This window comes from Pseudorasbora parva, chromosome 20, assembly GCF_024679245.1.
Source record: "Pseudorasbora parva isolate DD20220531a chromosome 20, ASM2467924v1, whole genome shotgun sequence".
Lineage (NCBI taxonomy): Eukaryota > Metazoa > Chordata > Actinopteri > Cypriniformes > Gobionidae > Pseudorasbora > Pseudorasbora parva.
The window spans coordinates 39,948,190-39,966,397 of NC_090191.1; the positions used below are offsets into that span (position 1 = coordinate 39,948,190).

General features: G+C 39.4%; 1 protein-coding gene across 5 annotated transcripts in view; it reads right to left on the reverse strand.

Moving 5' to 3' along the window:
* slco1c1 (solute carrier organic anion transporter family, member 1C1) overlaps positions 1 to 18,208 on the reverse strand; it is a 63,562-nt gene that overhangs the window by 25,144 nt on the left and 20,210 nt on the right. For all 5 annotated transcript variants that reach the window (XM_067426956.1, XM_067426954.1, XM_067426953.1 and 2 more), the window contains 4 exons: positions 6,113 to 6,254; positions 2,809 to 2,941; positions 1,247 to 1,368; positions 935 to 1,081 (listed from right to left, as the gene is read on the reverse strand). In XM_067426956.1, the coding sequence (XP_067283057.1) occupies positions 935 to 1,081; positions 1,247 to 1,368; positions 2,809 to 2,941; positions 6,113 to 6,254 (544 nt within the window). The remainder of the gene's footprint in view (positions 1 to 934; positions 1,082 to 1,246; positions 1,369 to 2,808; positions 2,942 to 6,112; positions 6,255 to 18,208) is intronic.

Sequence of the window (18,208 nt, forward strand, 5' to 3'; positions counted from 1 at the left end):
ATCATGCACAATTAAGTATGAGAGGTGGCTTTCTGTGTGCGGCACTAAAAACAGTGTGCAGGTAATAATAAAGTCATATTAAAATGTACACAAAGGTATTGATAAGAGGAATCGAAATATTCATTTTATAACAAGTATCTGATTCATGACCTCAAGTTTTCAAAACTCAACCCTACTTGCTACTGCCAATACAAACACTGATACGCTGCTGTGAGCATGAAAGACATACTGTTGCTGCACAAATAGCACATATAAAATGACCCGTAACAGATCGATATAGGTGGAGCTAGGGAAGGTGGAGGGTTTTCAGAGGAACTCTGAAGCACAATGCAAACCGCTTTAGTGAACACTAACCAGCTATTTAAATATTAAGCTGCAAGCTCATTGGCTGCAAATGCAACAGGAACCAATCAGCTTGTGTCATGAGCTCCATTGTATGTGAGTTTAACGGATAAAGCTGGATATAATGTCCAACTTTATATACAGAGTTTTGACATAGTACAGTTTACATTTTCCAATGATATAATCAACCATGCAACTGAGATTTGATATAAATTATATATTGCTTTACTGTATGTATGCAGGTAAAATACCATGTACTATATTTCACTATGTCTTTTAATATATAATGCTGGACAATAATATGCATACATTTTTGGACAAAATAACACAGCTGAGATTTACTATATTGTGCATAACGCTTAATGTGAGTGTACTGTAACCAGGTAAGTTTGGAAATACTTTTAGTAGTTAAGTAATGATTCTTTATTAATTATTAATTTGAGGTATTGTGTTAAACAATAAAGCATTAAATAACATGTGCACATAATGCATATCTGTCTAGCTAAGGTTACTCTACTCTTGTCCATCACGCTCAAGAGCAGAATTAAACCGTATAAATCCTCCTCACATATGCATAAACTGTAAGATTTACCGATATAGAAGGCTGCATTTTCCTCCAGAGCGTGATCGTCGATGTATGAGATTCCCAGAGGTTGCACCGGGGTCTCGCCAATCCCACGCAAGATATTCCCCAGGAAAACATAGATCCACATGGATAACCTGGACTCGTGTTCGCAACCTGAGAAAGGGAGAAGAGAGGCTGAGAAGTCTTTTGCAAATGGCGAGAGGTATATATATATCGAAGGATAAAGAAGCAATGCCAGATTATTATTATTAATGTAGCATTTATATTAAATCATACGAGGCTAGAGACTTCTAACCGAAGCAGTAGGTGCTGATGTACCTGAGCTCGGTACTGCAGAAGTGCTTGGACCTGTGGACAGAACGCTAGCAGACCTCACTGGACATGGGGAGAGGCTACTGGTCGAGTTCACTGACGATCGAATCGATGTCTCAAACTTGTAGCTGCATAGAAAACATCAACAATTCAGAAGCAGAAATCAGAGACCAGGTCACCTGACACAACAATACAATCCACAATGAGGCAAGGGTTATGTAACTTGCAAGGGTTATGCATGCGGTGGGTATTTGGATCAGAATGCAGTTTTTTTTGTCAACAAAACGACGAAAAATGGTTACAACGTATTCCAATAGTCCACTTTGGACATTCTACAATATACTTATGTACTACTGACCATAAATTTATGTAGTTGCAATTATAATTGGTGTTACTACATACAATATTTGAAACAACATGTCTAACTCATGTCACTACTACATACTTCATGCAATATTTGTAAATATATGTCAGATATATCTCATTAATATTAACTCATAACTACATGTTACTACTACATGCAATATTGGCAACTACATGTCAACTAACTCATTAATTAACTCACAACCTCATGTCACTACTACATACTAAATGCAATATTTGTAAATATCAAATATTTATTATTAATTTCATAACTCATAACTACATGGTACTACTACACGCAATATTTGCAACTACATGTCAACTAACTCTGATTAGAGTATCAGTAGACTGTCTGGGTTAGTTGAATAAGTTGACATGTAGTTGCAAAGTTACTTATAGTAAGTAGAAGTCTCAAAATAAAGATTAACATTATCCAAGATTAATAAAGGCTGTAGAAGTATTGTCCATTGTTAGTTCATATTAACTCATTTAGTTAACAAATGAAACCTTAAATGTTACCAATAAATACATTTATTTATAATAATAATTTGTATATAAAGACAGACTGTGTTCGAAATCGCATACTTTTTGAATGCACACTTCTTTTGAATAAGTAATTACTTTGTGTCTGGTTAAACAGTATGTTCTATGTATTATGAATATGTGTATCATGATTGTAATGTTTTATAGACAGTGGAGTAAATGCACAGGATACAAAATATGAAAAATGTTAGTCAGACTGAGCTATTCAGATTTTAAATAGGCTGTTGCCTCAAAAATAGGATGGGTCTTTCCTGGAAATTATGCACACCATAAACATGGCCTACATACAAAACATTAACATCTAAAACAGCATATCAGTTCATCACGGAAATTGCACTCGAGTCACTTTAAAAAGGCAACGTCTTCAAAGCCTGAAAATCTGGCACACTCAAATTTGAACGAACAGAGCGAGGTCATGCAAACTTCAGATTGTTCTATATATCAACTAAAAATGTTTCCTTTATGCAACAGCTTTACAATGCCAAGAAACACATCTGATAAAGATACGGCGTACAGCGACAAACACACACCGAAAACGACTTTGGCATTTGTGGTCAGGGGCTTTAACAAGATCAAACTGGATCCATGTGACCCTCCAAAACAGCTCACTCTGTTAACAGCAGAGCAGCAACGTCACACACACATTTACAGATAAAACTTACCGTCCGATTATAAAATGGGGCAAGGCAATTAGAAAAGTCCCTAGTGACATCAACAGGCAGCCGATGGCGATGATCTTCGGACGGTGAAGTTTGGCACCAAAGTAACTCACAAAGGCAATCACTAACAAGTTACCTAGGAGCAGAAGACAGGAACAACTCAGACAAACATGACGTGAAACAGTTTAACAGGCTCCATTACCACTACCTTTTGAGTTGATTTTATTTTAAGTACAGTGAAGTCCATGAATTCAATTAGCTGTATTTTAGATCCGGTTCCCTGCTTGGTTATTATAAACTGCCTTGCATCAATCTGCCCTCATATGACTTCAATTGTGAACTTATCAGAGTCCTAGAATTATTCCTCCTGAACTAAAATAGCTGCCATTACACCAGTCCCTAAGAAGACTGCCTGTGATGTTTCTGATTTGTCCAATTACAGGCCTATTTCTAACCTCCCATTCTTGGCTAATGCTCTGGAGTGTGTTGTGGCTATTCAGTTAAATAATCACCTAGCACTGAGCAGTCTTTTTGAACCTTTTCAATCTGTGTTCAGAAAAGGGCATAGTACTGAGAGCACTTTAGTAAGGGTCATAAAATGATCATCTTTTTGCGGCAGATTCTGGAGATTCTGGTGTTTTTGACACTATGTCACTCTATTCTGCTTGATAGGCTGAAAAATTGTCTGGGTCTTTCTGAAGCTGTATTCAGTTGGTTTCACTCTTTTTTTTAACGAATCATGCCCAGTCTGTAAACTTGGGTAATTACAAATCTGATACCATGCCTGTCCGACAGGGAGTTCCTCAGGGTTCAGTGTTGGGTCCAATTGTATTTAACATTTACATGATTCCACTTGGGCAGATCATCAGGAAATATGGTCTTGGGTCTCACTGTTATGCGGATGATACGCAGATTCACCACTTGTCCTGATGTCCATTGGTCATTAAAGGGATAGTTCACCCAAAAATTAAAATGTGATGTTTATCTGTTTATCTTACCCCCAGGGCATCCAAGATGTAGGTGTGTTTGTTTCTTCATTAGAACATAAATGAAGATTTTTAACTACAACCTTTGCTGTATAATGCGTGTTAATGGGGTGTTTTTCTATGAGAGTAAAAAACACACACACATACGAATCTATGATCACGCCATTATTTTGACCTTACTTGACAGAAGTAATGGCGCTGGGAATACTGGATGAGAATCATCTGATATGAGGTAAAAAAATACCATAAATACGGTTGGGTTTCTTGCAGAAACCGAACGTTTCGTGGCTTAAGACATCAATGTGTCGTCACAAGCCACAGGGTTTAATATGGATTCGTATGTCTGTGTGTTTTTTACTCTCATAGAAATACACCCCATTGACACGCATTATACGAGCAACGGTTGAGTTAAAAATCTTCATTTGTGTTCTCCTGAAGAAACAAACACACCTACGTGTCGGATGCCCTGGGGGTAAGCAGATAAACATCACATTTTCATTTTTGGGTGAACTATCCCTTTAATAGCTTTGCGTAGTTGTCTAGCAGACATCAGTGTCAGAATAACTTCCTGAAGCTGAACGGCTCCAAATCTGAATTGATGCAGAATGGCGGCTACTCAAAAGGCTGAGCAGATCTGTTTGATTGTTGATCATGAAAATCAACCAGTCATAGACTGATATACTGATTATTTGGTTATTTTGACATCACTTAACTTACAAACCTACATAGGTTCGAGCAGGAAGAAAGACTGGAATTATTGACGACCCTTTAAATTTAATATGCACCGTTTTCTGTTTCCAATAATTGTTGTGGATATTGTAAAATAAGAGCAATTTTATGTGCATATATTTTACTGTCCATCAGGCAATAAATACCCAATATTTTTGCATTGCCCATGTATTGGTTAACCACTGACATTCACCCATGAATGGACGCATCCGCTCCACAAACTCTCTGAACATGGAGCTTCCCAACTGATTTCTACATGATTGACCTCTTTGTCTGTAAGGAACATTTATTGGCAGTACTATATGGTTTCTGAGGTTAACGGCTCCATGAACGGAGGTCTTTGTAAGGATGATTATAGCACAGCTCTGTACCCAGCAAGGAGTTCAGAACATTTCATGGATTTAACGGGGACAGGAATTCTCAGACGTTCAGACCATGGGTCAGTTTATGAGGAGGTCGGTCTGACCAAAGAAAAACAAAAATCACACAAACGTCTATAAAACACACAAACACACAGCCGCCTTTGTTTCCGTGGGTTTCCCGAACACTTGTTGATAACAGGGACAGAAGAAAGCCGAGTGAATGATGCAAACTCTGACACATGATCTCTGCGTCGGCTGTGCTCCTCGTCCCGTTGCCATGGCAACGCTCCTATGGAAACACTGGTTTCTAGGGCCACGTGAGCAGCGGATGCAGCAGTGTGAGCGGGGTTTAGCCTTGCTTTTTCAAGTGCAAAGAGGGGGTGAAAAAGTGCTGAATCACTTATTCTGATTAAAACACACTCTGTATGGCATCCCTTGACAATTCAACTATCAATTTCTATTTTATTTCTGGACTCTTTGCGCACACGAAAAGTTGAAGTGTAAAGCTATTGGCTTATAATTACAAATTTAGGACCTGCTTTATATTAGGGGGCCTTAACTACAATGTACTAACATTTTAATTAATAATTTGATACAGTGCACTTATTGTGTACATACATGTTTTCACATTGTACTTACATTTTAAAAATACCTGCATATAATTACATCTGCAATTAATTTCTGTAGTTACATTTGTAATTACACTTTTGACACTTCCCTTACACCTAACCCTACCCTTAAACTTACCCATACCACCACACCTGTCCCTAACTCTACCTGTATCCCACCTCAATATCAGCAAAAGTGCTTTGCAATACAATTTGAACACAGTAAATACATTGGAGTTATTTTTTTATGTAAGTGCATAGTAGTTAAGGCCCCCCTAATATAAAGTGGGGCCATGCATATTTTAGAAATAAAAAGCATGCATGTGCTTTTTAAATAGTAAACTTTAAAACGCAACGGATTTGCATTTGTTAAGACGTGCAGCACTGCAGCTGTGACCTGTTAAAACATGTTTGCAGTTGCATAACCGTCTGATCTGTCGGACCACTGCACTGCGCAGAGGATGACAGCCGTAAATTGCAGCACACATGGAGCGCCTCAGTATTATTTTGCACTGAAGCGCGGGGCACAGACTCTGTGAGAGGCTAGACGAGAGCCTTGGCAACTGGTTCGCCGAGGTGACGGGATCGAAACGTAGCTGACGCATGAAGATCCGGTTCTTACCTATTTCAAAGCTGCCATCAATGACACCTATTAAGTAACTGGGGATGTCGAAGCGTCTTTCCAGCTGAGTTATTGTGCTTTTCATATAGCTCCCGGATAATGCCTTGGCAAAGTAGGCAAAGGACAAGGCCACGAGGAACATCTGTAATGAGAGACACAGAAAGACCGTCAGATGCTGCATGCACAACTCACACTCTGCCTCATTAACCTATTTTTGGACATGGAAGCAACTCTTCATTAATATGCATTTAAAATCGTAGGGGATAAGAGAAACGGGGTGGGAGTAGAGATGTGAGATGAGAGAAGGGGGGGGAATGCATTTCTCGAGCTGCATTGCATTATGGGTAGTGGGACAAAAAGCGGATTAGTGGAGCTTATGTCACGCTCTTGAGCGATGCTACTACATTCAACCATAGTGACTTAAGCCTCCATGAGCAAAACAACAGGAAAAATGAGCCGCAGCTCATGACTGTTGCTGGGGTTTCTGGGCCAAAATTATCAGCGTTCACAGAGGTTTCGCCTCGGCACAGCGGTGCATCTTCACTCTTGTGGGGTTTCCTGCACACATACACACTCCCTGCATCCAAATTAATAATCAACGGAAAGGTGGAGAAGAGAAGGGTGAAGAGGCAGAAAGAGACAAGCCGAGAAGCCTTTGATGATCAAATCATCAGCTATACAGTCGTCTTTCAACACACACTTACATCTGACATGCACAAAGACACAAGAAAAGAGCCGAATCGCTTTTTAAAGCTCATCAGATAAAACAATATTCTTATGGCTGCTCTTGATAATATTAAAGTCTGTTTTCTGTAAGATTTTAGGATTATCACTATAAATGAATAAAATTAAATAATAAACATTTGTATTTTATTTATTTTATTATAATATACATTATTTTGTATATTAATTAATTAATTAATTAAAAAATGATCACGTGACAGTAAAGGTACTAACAATTTCTATTTTAAATAAATGCCCTTTTGATTTTTTTAATTCGTATCCTGATTAAAAATGTATCGTTTCCACAAAAATATGAAGCAGTTTTCAACATCGATAATATTCAGATAAGTTTTTTGAGCATTTAATCATCATATCAGAATGATTTGTGAAGGATCATGTGACAATGAAGACTGCAGTAATTCAGCTTTGATCACAGAAATAAATTACATTTTATAATATATTATAATAGAAAATGGTTATTTTAAATTGTAATAATATTTCACTTTTTTGACAGTTTTTTTTTACAGCCTGGGTGGTCATAAGAGCTTCTTTCTAAAACATCAAAAATCTTCCACTCCCCAAACTTTCCATCACCTGTAGATACTTAATGCAGAAAACAGACCATCACAACATCACTAAACCAGAAAGGAGACCAGATGGATCATTTGAGGGTAATGTAACAGATCTACAGATGTCTTTTCTAACATTTAAATCAATCAATCACTTAGTTGAGGATGTTCACAGTCTGCACCATTCTCTTAACCAAGTTAATGCAACTTTGCTCTGGGTCACGCAAAGCGCGCCACAGCTAGTCATAATGGACTGTGTTCTTCGACTGGGACTCGAGCACTCACATTTCTAAAAGATTTATGGTACTTTGGGCTACAGGGATAGTGTAGTGCATGCTGGGATTTGGGAGGCATCTAACGGCGAGTGAAGAAAGAACTAGAAGAACAGTAAATAGCATAGAACAAAGAGAGGGAGTGTGAGAAAGTGTGCCTAAAGCAGACTGGTACTAATTCTGGCACGTCACGCGAGTTCTCCCATGACGAGGCGCTCGGAATAGAAATACAGCTGAAAGGTGAATATTGGCAATCACCTGTCCATTGGCGGTCTGCAAACAACAGAATATCAGCATAAATGACCACACATGACACAGAAGACACCTCAACCAAGAATTTCAAATGTCTTCTCATGAACGATCCACGCACATATACGTGTCTCTCACTGACTTCAAGCCCTCGTAAATTTACAGCTGCTCTGTCAATACAGTGGCATGTCTGTCATCTCATTGGTGCGCAACTTGGATCACATTACACGTGGGCGCAGTAATCTGACCGCCAGCCAACAGCAACACGTGCTCGCGATGGCCTCTGGGCTAATTTTCAGCTTTTACAACAGTCCAGAGATTTCCTCACTCGAGCACAAGGGTCTCTTCACGCGCTCATGGATTTCCCAAGCATGCGCTCGAGCGGCCGCCATGCACTGACGCAGTGTCTGTCGTTTACGCTCCGTAGCTCCTTCACAGCAGTGAACTGAACGCATTTGTACATTCACAGTAATATCATAGCAGAGAATTTTAATGCATAATTTACTCGCTTTTTGACCTGTGAAATGTCTTTCATATGTGATTACTGGACATTCACTGTTACAAATGTTATTAACTCTTTCCCCGCCAGAATTTTTTTGATCATTTTTACAAAAGTTTCATGGCCCACAGAATATTTTGCTGCATAAACACCTGGGGTCTATTGCAAAAAATAAGGGATAAAGCCGGGATATCTTGGTGATCTTGTCATCTGTATGCAACATTTAGTACACTGCCGTCGTGTAAACGTACCCTGAAGGCACACTCACACCAAGAACGATAATGAAAGATAACTGTATATTAGCGGATAAACTGAGCCAGGATCACCAAGATATCCCGGCTTAATCCCTTATCCTTTTGTGCAATAGGCCCCAGAACATGGAATATAACAAAACAACATTTTGTGCAAAAAGCTGAGAAAACTCGCATTTTTGTGAAAGACTACGTCTGGATTGGTGGAGATGGAGCAGATGGAGTCCATCCACACCCACAAAGCTTCAGTCCTATAGCTCACCCTGGGTCCACATTTCATTCAGTAACATCAGGCAGTTTTGATTTATATGCGGTTTAATGTTGATGATCCCATTACTTTACATATGCCTTACTTCTGCCTAAATATGCTAAATTTATTAAAGATTTTGTAAGCATATTGCATAGTTGTACTTGGAGTTGTGCTTGTTTTGTGATATGAAACATGGAAAACTGAGGACAAATTGTAATTTGTTCTTCCCTCATATTTAAAATATGTGAGCCTGACCATAAAACCAGTCCTAAGGGTAATTTTCTTTGTTTATACATCAGAGTATATCATTATTATACTGAAAGTTGAATAAATAATCTTTCCATTGATGCAACCATTTGAAATCTGGGGGTGTAAAATATCCAAATATTGAGAAAATCACCTTTAAAGTTGTCCAAATGAAGTCCTTAGCAATGCATTTAAATACTAATATTAAATTGTTTATATATTTACGGTAGAAAACTTACAAAATATCTTTACATAACATCCTAATAAAATAAAATAAAAATCTATTATTTTGCCCCATGCAAAGTATTGCCACAAATATACCTGTGTGACTTATGACTGGTTTTGTGCTCTATTTTAGTCTATAAAGTTTTAAATATGGATATTTTTCTTACACAAACTCGCAACTTCGCTTCAGAAGGCCTTTATTAACCCCTCAGAGCCGTGTGGAGCAGTTATATGATGGATAAAGATGCACTTTTATGGACTTCATAAACAGAACAATCACTGCCATTATAAAGCTTGGATTAGCCAGAACTTTAATATAACTCTGATTGTATTCGTCTGAAAGAAGAATGTCACATACACCTAGGATGACCTGAGGGTGAGTAAATCATGGGGTTATTTACATTTTGAGTGAACTAATCCTTTAATGTCATACATTGATCGGTGTGTGCAGTATCGCTTCAAGTTGAAGACCCTTTGCTATCCCATGAGGCCATGGGAGAGGATGTTAATGCCAGTGAAACCGTAGGTCACATGACAACATGGTTAACTTAGTACATCCAAATTTTATTTGTACTACACACATTCATACAGGGGCGTAGCCATCTTTTTATAAGTGAGGGGGACAGAAATCTCGTAATACATTTTTTTTTTGACCGATATAATTTAGCGCATCTCTTGCATTATATATATATATATATATATATATATATTTATAAAGATATTTCAGGCTTCAAACATAAAGATATAAAACTGTAATTTTTTGCGAAGAATCAACAACAAGTGGGACAAAATCATGAAGTGGAACGAAATTTATTGGATATTTCAAACTTTTTTAACAAATCAAAAACTGCCAAATTGGGCGTGCTAAAGTATTCGGCCCCTTTACTTTCAGTGCAGCAAACTCTCTCCAGAAGTTCAGTGAGGATCTCTGAATGATCCAATGTTGACCTAAATGACTAATGATGATAACTAGAATCCACCTGTGTGTCATCAAGTCTCCGTATAAATGCACCTGCACTGTGATAGTCTCAGAGGTCCGTTTAAAGCGCAGAGAGCATCATGAAGAACAAGGAACACACCAGGCAGGTCCGAGATACTGTTGTGGAGAAGTTTAAAGCCGGATTTGGATACAAAAAGATTTCCCAAGCTTTAAACATCCCAAAGGAGCACTGTGCAAGCGATAATATTGAAATTGAAGGAGTATCAGACCACTGCAAATCTACCAAGACCTGGCCGTCCCTCTAAACTTTCAGCTCATACAAGGAGAAGACTGATCAGAGATGCAGCCAAGAGGCCCATGATCACTCTGGAGGAACTGCAGAGATCTACATGAAACCAAAATTGAACTTTTTGGCAACAACGCAAAACGTTATGTTTGGTGTAAAAGCAACACAGTTCATCAACCTGAACACACACCATCCCCACTGTCAAACATGGTGGCGGCAGCATCATGGTTTGGGCCTGCTTTTCATCAGCAGGGATAGGGAAGATGGTTAAAATTGATGGGAAGATGGATGGAGCCAAATACAGGACCATTCTGGAAGAAAACCTGATGGAGTCTACAAAAGACCTGAGACTGGGACGGAGATTTGTCTTCCAACAAGACAATGATCCAAACATAAAGCAAAATCTACAATGGTTCAAAAATAAACATATCCAGGTGTTAGAATGGCCAAGTCAAAGTCCAGACCTGAATCCGATCGAGAATCTGTGGAAAGAACTGAAAACTGCTCTTCTTCACAAACGCTCTCCATCCAACCTCACTGAGCTCCAGCTGTTCTGTAAGGAGGAATGGGCAAACATTTCAGTCTCTCGATGTGCAAAACTGATAGAGACATACCCCAAGAGACTTACAGCTGTAATCGCAGCAAAAGGTGGCGCAGCAAAGGGTTAACTTAAGGGGGCCGATTAATTTTGCACGCCCAATTTTTCAGTTTTTGATTTGTTAAAAAAGTTTTTTTTTTTTAGAAAAACAAAGACCACTTCATGATTGTGTCCCACTTGTTGTTGATTCTTCACAAAAAAATTACAGTTTCATATCATTATGTTTGAAGCCTGAAATGTGGCAAAAGGTCGCAAAGTTTGAAGGGGGCCGGATATTTTCGCAAGGCACTGTGTATATATATATAGACTGCATTTATTTAATAAAAAATGCAGTAAAAAAACGTAAAACAGTGAAATTTTATTCTGATGTAAAGCAGCGGTTCTCTTTAATATATAATAACGTGCAATTTTTTTATGTGATCAAAGCTGAATTTATCATCATTACTCCAGCCTTCAGTGTCGCTAATCATTCTCATGAGGATTTGATGCTCAAACATTTATGATTATTATCAGTGTTTAAAAGTTTTGCTGCTCATGGTGCTGCTTCATTTTTGTGGAAACCACCGTACCATTCTAACATTTGTGGTAAAATTAAAAAAAGAGAGAAATTATTACTTTTATTTATCAGACATGCATTAAATTGATTATAAGTGACATTTGTAATATTACAAAAGATAATAATTTATTTAATAAATGCAAATAACATGCTGTCCATTGAACTTTCAATTCATCAAAGAATCCTGAAAAATAAAATGTAGGCCTATCATGGTTTCCACAGCATTTTTAAGCAGCACAACTGTTTTCAGCATTTTTTTGTGATAATAATCATAAAGATTTCTTGATTATAAAATCCTCATATGAGAATGATTAGTGAAGGATCATGTGACATTGAAGTCTGGAGTAATGATGATAAATTCAGCTTTCAGTTTCCATGTAAATACACTTGCCCGTGACTTTAAGAGGCGCACTATCAACCGAGTTTCGATAAAGCTGCTTTTACCGTCCCTGTTAACCTGCCCGCTGCCGCGCAGGTAACGCCGGTTCGAATCCCGCTCGGAGCGGGTCAACTAGGATTGGGGAGACCCAGTAAAAGTCCGGGGGATGGAAATACATTTTAATAAAAGCGCGTCCCCCGCGGAATCTACGCCCATGCATTCATACTATATAAAACATACTTCTTTAATGGTCATAAAGTAAGTTTCAAGCTAAATGTAATACATACTATACAGTATGTGATTTCAGATTTCATTTCACACCAAACTGGTTCTTCCGTCTTTCTGAACGGATGCATGATGGTGGTGTGTGGTATTGAAGACTCGTTCCCTTTGACGTTTTCATCCCCCATTTAATCTAAGGTCCAAATGCATGATTTTTGGCTTGCATTTCTGTAACTGAAGCTGAATGTCTTTTCCCATGTAACATGTTCAGTCAGTCTCACACCAGCTAAACGCCCTCTTGCTCCGCCTACTATAACAGGAGAGCCACAAACTCCCCAAACTCTCGCTATAGGTTGAGCTGGAAAGTGATTGACAGATCTGAGCAGACCACTCTCACAATAAACTGGGTTAAGAGAATTAATTTGTTCCTTTTGTGTGCACACATGTCCTTAATCTTTTTTTACTGGATGTGACAACATTTTTTTATTCTTGTGTTATTTGGAGAAAAACTTGTAGAGCCCAAACACCATTGGAAACTGTAATCGGCTTTGCCCTAAGGGTCTCTATTGGTGCTATTACAATACCTTCATTCATCAGATTACTCCGTGTTCCTGAAGCATGCAGATCATTTCTAAGATCAGACCTCAGGCTAAAGTAAAGAATTTGGAAATCAGAATAGGCCTCCGTAAAGGTTTATTGGAGGATTATGATCAGGACACATCTAAGATGTAATTTACCGCACCTCTGCGTGGTCTCTATTCTTCGAAACAGCCCTTTCATTGTGTTTGTTCCTGTGCAAAATAATCTGATTCTAAGCAGCTTTTACACTGTTGTCTCATGCAAGTTTAATCCCAAGCAAAAACAAGCCCTAAATTCGGATCTCATCCGCGTGTGCCAAATCTTAATGTGTAAAAAAAGCATTTTGTGTCATTAATTTACTGCTGAGCCTTTTAGAAAGCTGTCATATGGCTAGTCTGAGAACTCAACAAAAGCTCTTTCTGGACACAGAAACACTCGCTAGTCATTCACACTTCCAAACCCTGAGGGTCGCGGTTTGATACACAAAACAAGTCAGCTGATAACATCTTCTCCTATTGCTTTTATGCTCTTTAAAAGGCATTTAACCCCTTAATGGCCTACGGTGGCGATTGTCAGAATGTGAGTGTGTGTGTGTGAAGGCCTGTCACGTTAACTTATTTCGCTGGACTTTAAATTGGCCAAGAAATTATTGCGATAAACGATAATATTGTCGTTCTGAAATAATATCGTCTTTTCAAAGATCAATAAACATTTTAAATAACCACAATAAATGAACAAAACAACCAAAAACAATAAAAGCATGACCTCTGTCTTTTTTAAAAAATGCATTTAAATAAGTACCAAAAACAATAAATAAAATGGATGAAAACTGCAACGGATGATTGTGTTTTAGGAGCATATTAGCGGCGGAACGGTTCACAAAACCCGCGGTTCGGTTTGTATCACGGTTTTAGCGTCACGGTTTTCCGTTCTGTACGGTTCTTGTTGTTTTTTCTTTTAATCCAGAAATGTACTTCAGCATATGATATATTAATTATCCACAATTTAGGATACAGTATTAAAAAAAAGTTATATCATAGCCTAATCATGCACAAACTGAACTTGACCATCTCTGAGGAAAGTGATATTTTGATACAGCGAGAGAAGACATTGCTGACATGCTTTTCATTTATTCCGCAAAAAAAGGAGAATGTGTATTGCTATCTCTACAGGAACTTATGTGCCTTTTTAGCACACAAAGATTGAAATGAAGAATTAACTTGCGTTTATTAAACTTCAGTGTAGCTTTAAGCCTCGTTTATACACGACGCGTCCGCTCGAGCGCGAGGGTGCGCGCTGCAAAAATGACGCCGACGCGGAGTGCGCGAGACCCCATTTTGCTTGCCGTTGTGCACGTCAAATTTCGTAACTTTGCGTGTGGCTCCGCAACCGAAGAGCCACGAGTTCCAGACGAATCTGCTAGCCGAGAATGACGTCCCATCATGCCGCACCCGGTCTGGGGGTCGAGTATAAACACCTCCTCAAACGGACGAGGCGCGTTCAGTCAACGAGAGAGACGAGGGAAACAAAAGCATGCAAATGGCAATTATCGCGGCCGGAAAAATTAGAGGTCATTTTTTTTATCGTGCGATTAATTGATTTATCGACTATCGCGACAGGCCTATTTGTGTGTGTGTGTGTGTGTGTGTGTGTGTGTGTGGTAGGGCTGCACGATGTATCGCATTTTACATGAAAACATGCTTATCGCGATTTGGCTTATCGTGATTATAAAATCGCAAAGGCTGCGAGTATCTTTTTTGCGCAGTTTGTCCGTGTAGGACGGCTCTGGGATCGGTAGTAAATGCTGTTCCACCTAAAAGCACTGCATGTTTGAGTTGCTTATAAGATGCATGTGAAAAAGCATTTAGTCGTGTTTAATCAGAGTTTTAAAATGTTTATTCAGCTCACCGATAGTATGATGTTCATAGCTATAGCGATTTCCGTAAAGTGCTGCTCTGAGAAGCTAGCATGCAATTATCGCAGCCTCTGCAAAATCACGTGCGATTTTATTGCGATTTATTGTGCATCCATCTATTTAATTCTCTTATTATATATATTGCAGAATTACCTCTTTTCTCACTACATCTGAAACACTGAATAAAGGATCCGGTCTCTCTAAACCCCATCATTCTGAGAGTCTACTCTGCTCTGATTGGTCAGATGACCCAGTCTGTTGTGATTGGTCTACTCTACACTGATTGGTCAGATGACCCAGTCTGTTGTGATTGGTCTACTCTGCTCTGATTGGTCAGATGGCTCAGTCTGTTGTGATTGGCCTACTCTACACTGATTGGTCAGATGACCCAGTCTGTTGTGATTGGTCTACTCTGCACTGATTGGTCAGATGGCCCAGTCTGTTGTGATTGGCCTACTCTGCACTGATTGGTCAGATGACCCAGTCTGTTGTGATTGGCCTACTCTACACTGATTGGTCAGATGACCCAGTCTGTTGTGATTGGTCTACTCTGCTCTGATTGGTCAGATGGCTCAGTCTGTTGTGATTGGTCTACTCTGCTCTGATTGGTCAGATGGCTCAGTCTGTTGTGATTGGTCTACTCTACACTGATTGGTCAGATGGCTCAGTCTGTTGTGATTGGTCTACTCTGCACTGATTGGTCAGATGACCCAGTCTGTTGTGATTGGTCTACTCTGCACTGATTGGTCAGATGACCCAGTCTGTTGTGATTGGTCTACTCTGCACTGATTGGTCAGATGACCCAGTCTGTTGTGATTGGTCTACTCTGCTCTGATTGGTCAGATGGCTCAGTCTGTTGTGATTGGTCTACTCTGCTCTGATTGGTCAGATGACCCAGTCTGTTGTGATTGGTCTGCTCTGATCTGATTGGTCAGATGTCACTGGTCACTTTTGTCAAAAAAAAGAGCTGAATTTATAGAAAGCCAACTCGTTCAAAAGTTTATGAACCTTTGATTCTCAGTATTGTGTGTCGTTATCTGGAAGATCCACGGCTGTGTGTGTGTTGTTCCCTGATTATCTATGGCTGGCTGTGTGTGTGTGTGGTTCCCTGATGATCCACGGCTGTGTGTGTGTGTGTGTTGCTCCCTGATGATCCACAGCTGTGTGTGTGTGTGTGTGGTTCCCTGATGATCCACGGCTGTGTGTGTGTGTGTGTGTGTGTGTGTGTGTGGTTCCCTGATGATCCACTGCTGTGTGTGTGTGTGTGGTTCCCTGATGATCCACTGCTGTGTGTGTGTGTGTGTGGTTCCCTGATGATCCACGGCTGTGTGTGTGTGTGTGTTGCTCCCTGATGATCCACAGCTGTGTGTGTGTGTGTGTGGTTCCCTGATGATCCACGGCTGTGTGTGTGTGTGTGTGTGTGGTTCCCTGATGATCCACTGCTGTGTGTGTGTGTGTGTTGTTCCCTGATGATCCACAGCTGTGTGTGTGTGTGGTTCCCTGATGATCCACGGCTGTGTGTGTGTGTGTTGCTCCCTGATGATCCACAGCTGTGTGTGTGTGTGTGTGGTTCCCTGATGATCCACGGCTGTGTGTGTGTGTGTGTGTGTGTGTGTGGTTCCCTGATGATCCACTGCTGTGTGTGTGTGTGTGTGGTTCCTTGATGATCCACGGCTGTGTGTGTTTTGTGCCCAACGTTCTTCAGAAAAATCCTTTAAATTCCTGCAAATTCTTCAGCTTTCCAGCATCTTTGGCATATTTGAACCCTTTCCAGCAGTGACTGTACGATTCTGAGATCTGAGGATGATTGCGGGACTCAAACACAACTATTAAAAAAGGTTCAAACATTCACTGAAGCTCCTGAAGGAAACACGGCGCATTAAGAGCAAGGTGTGAAAACTTTTGAACAGGATGAAGGGGTCCAAATGTTTTTTATTTAGTACTGCCCTTCAGAAGCAACAGAAGATACTTACATGTTTCCCAGAAGACAAATTAAGTACAATTTACCTTCATCTTCAAATTCAATAAGTTTTCACCCCAGGCTCTTAATGCGCCGTGTTTCCTTCAGGAGCTTCAGTGAATGTTTGAACCTTTTTTTAATAGTTGTGTTTGAGTCCCGCAATCATCCTCAGATCTCAGAATCGTACAGTCACTGCTGGAAAGGGTTCAAATATGCCAAAGATGCTGGAAAACTGAAGAATTTGCAGGAATTTAAGAGATTTTTCTGAAGAACGTTGGGCAGTTTAACTGCTCAGGACAAACAAGAGACTCAAGAACAGCCACACACACACACACAACCATGGATCATCAGGGAACAACACTCTCTCTCTCACACACACACACACACACACACAACCATGGATCATCAGGGAACAACACACACTCTCTCTCACACACACACACACACACACACACACACACACACACACACACGTGGATAATCAGGGAACAACACACTCACACACACACACACACACACAACCATGGATCATCAGGGAACGACACACAGTACTGAGAATCAATGGTTCATAAACTTTTGAATGGGTTAATTTTAATAAATCAAGCATTTTTTTTGTCTTGTGGACTATATGTAAAAAAATGTATGTACAATATCTTATTCAGGAGAGTACTAAATCAAAAATAACATGCATTTTGTATGATCAGTCTTATTTATTTAAAATTATTCCCATTTTCACAGATTCTGCAAGCGGATCACATACTTTTCCTCCATATAAAAAAAAACTATATTTGGGGCACTTTAAATTTAAGGCTTATCTAAATGAAATGTTTTAAACATAAAATAGTGTTTGCAGTCCATTTTAAATCTGCTAATGTGCATAAAGTATTCACAATAAGACTATAAATGCGTATTATTAAAGTAAATAAGGCAGATTTTGAATTTATGTATAATGAATGACAAATGAAAAACTGAAACAACTGGGGGAAAAAAGCTCTGCTAATGAGATTGATTAGCCCTGTATGTTTTCACATTTACCTCCAGTAAACCTTTACATCTTAACCTTACAATACTTCTAGTGGTGCACATGACTGTGTCTCATACAGAGAGTTCATACATCTGAATGGACCTTCTGTGGCCGCACTCATGTGTTCATGACAAAGGAACTGCTGAGCATGACTACCTCGTTATTTACATCGTTAGCTATAATAATCTCATCAGGAGCGCTGGCTCAAAACGCTCTCTGTTCTCAGACCTCAGCTCTTCAGAAGAAGATTCCACCACAAACTGAAGCTAAATCTTATTTGGGACCAAAGACGTCACAGTGCTTCTGGCCCTCAAAGCCTGTTACGGACCTGCGAGCTCGCAAACATACCAGCG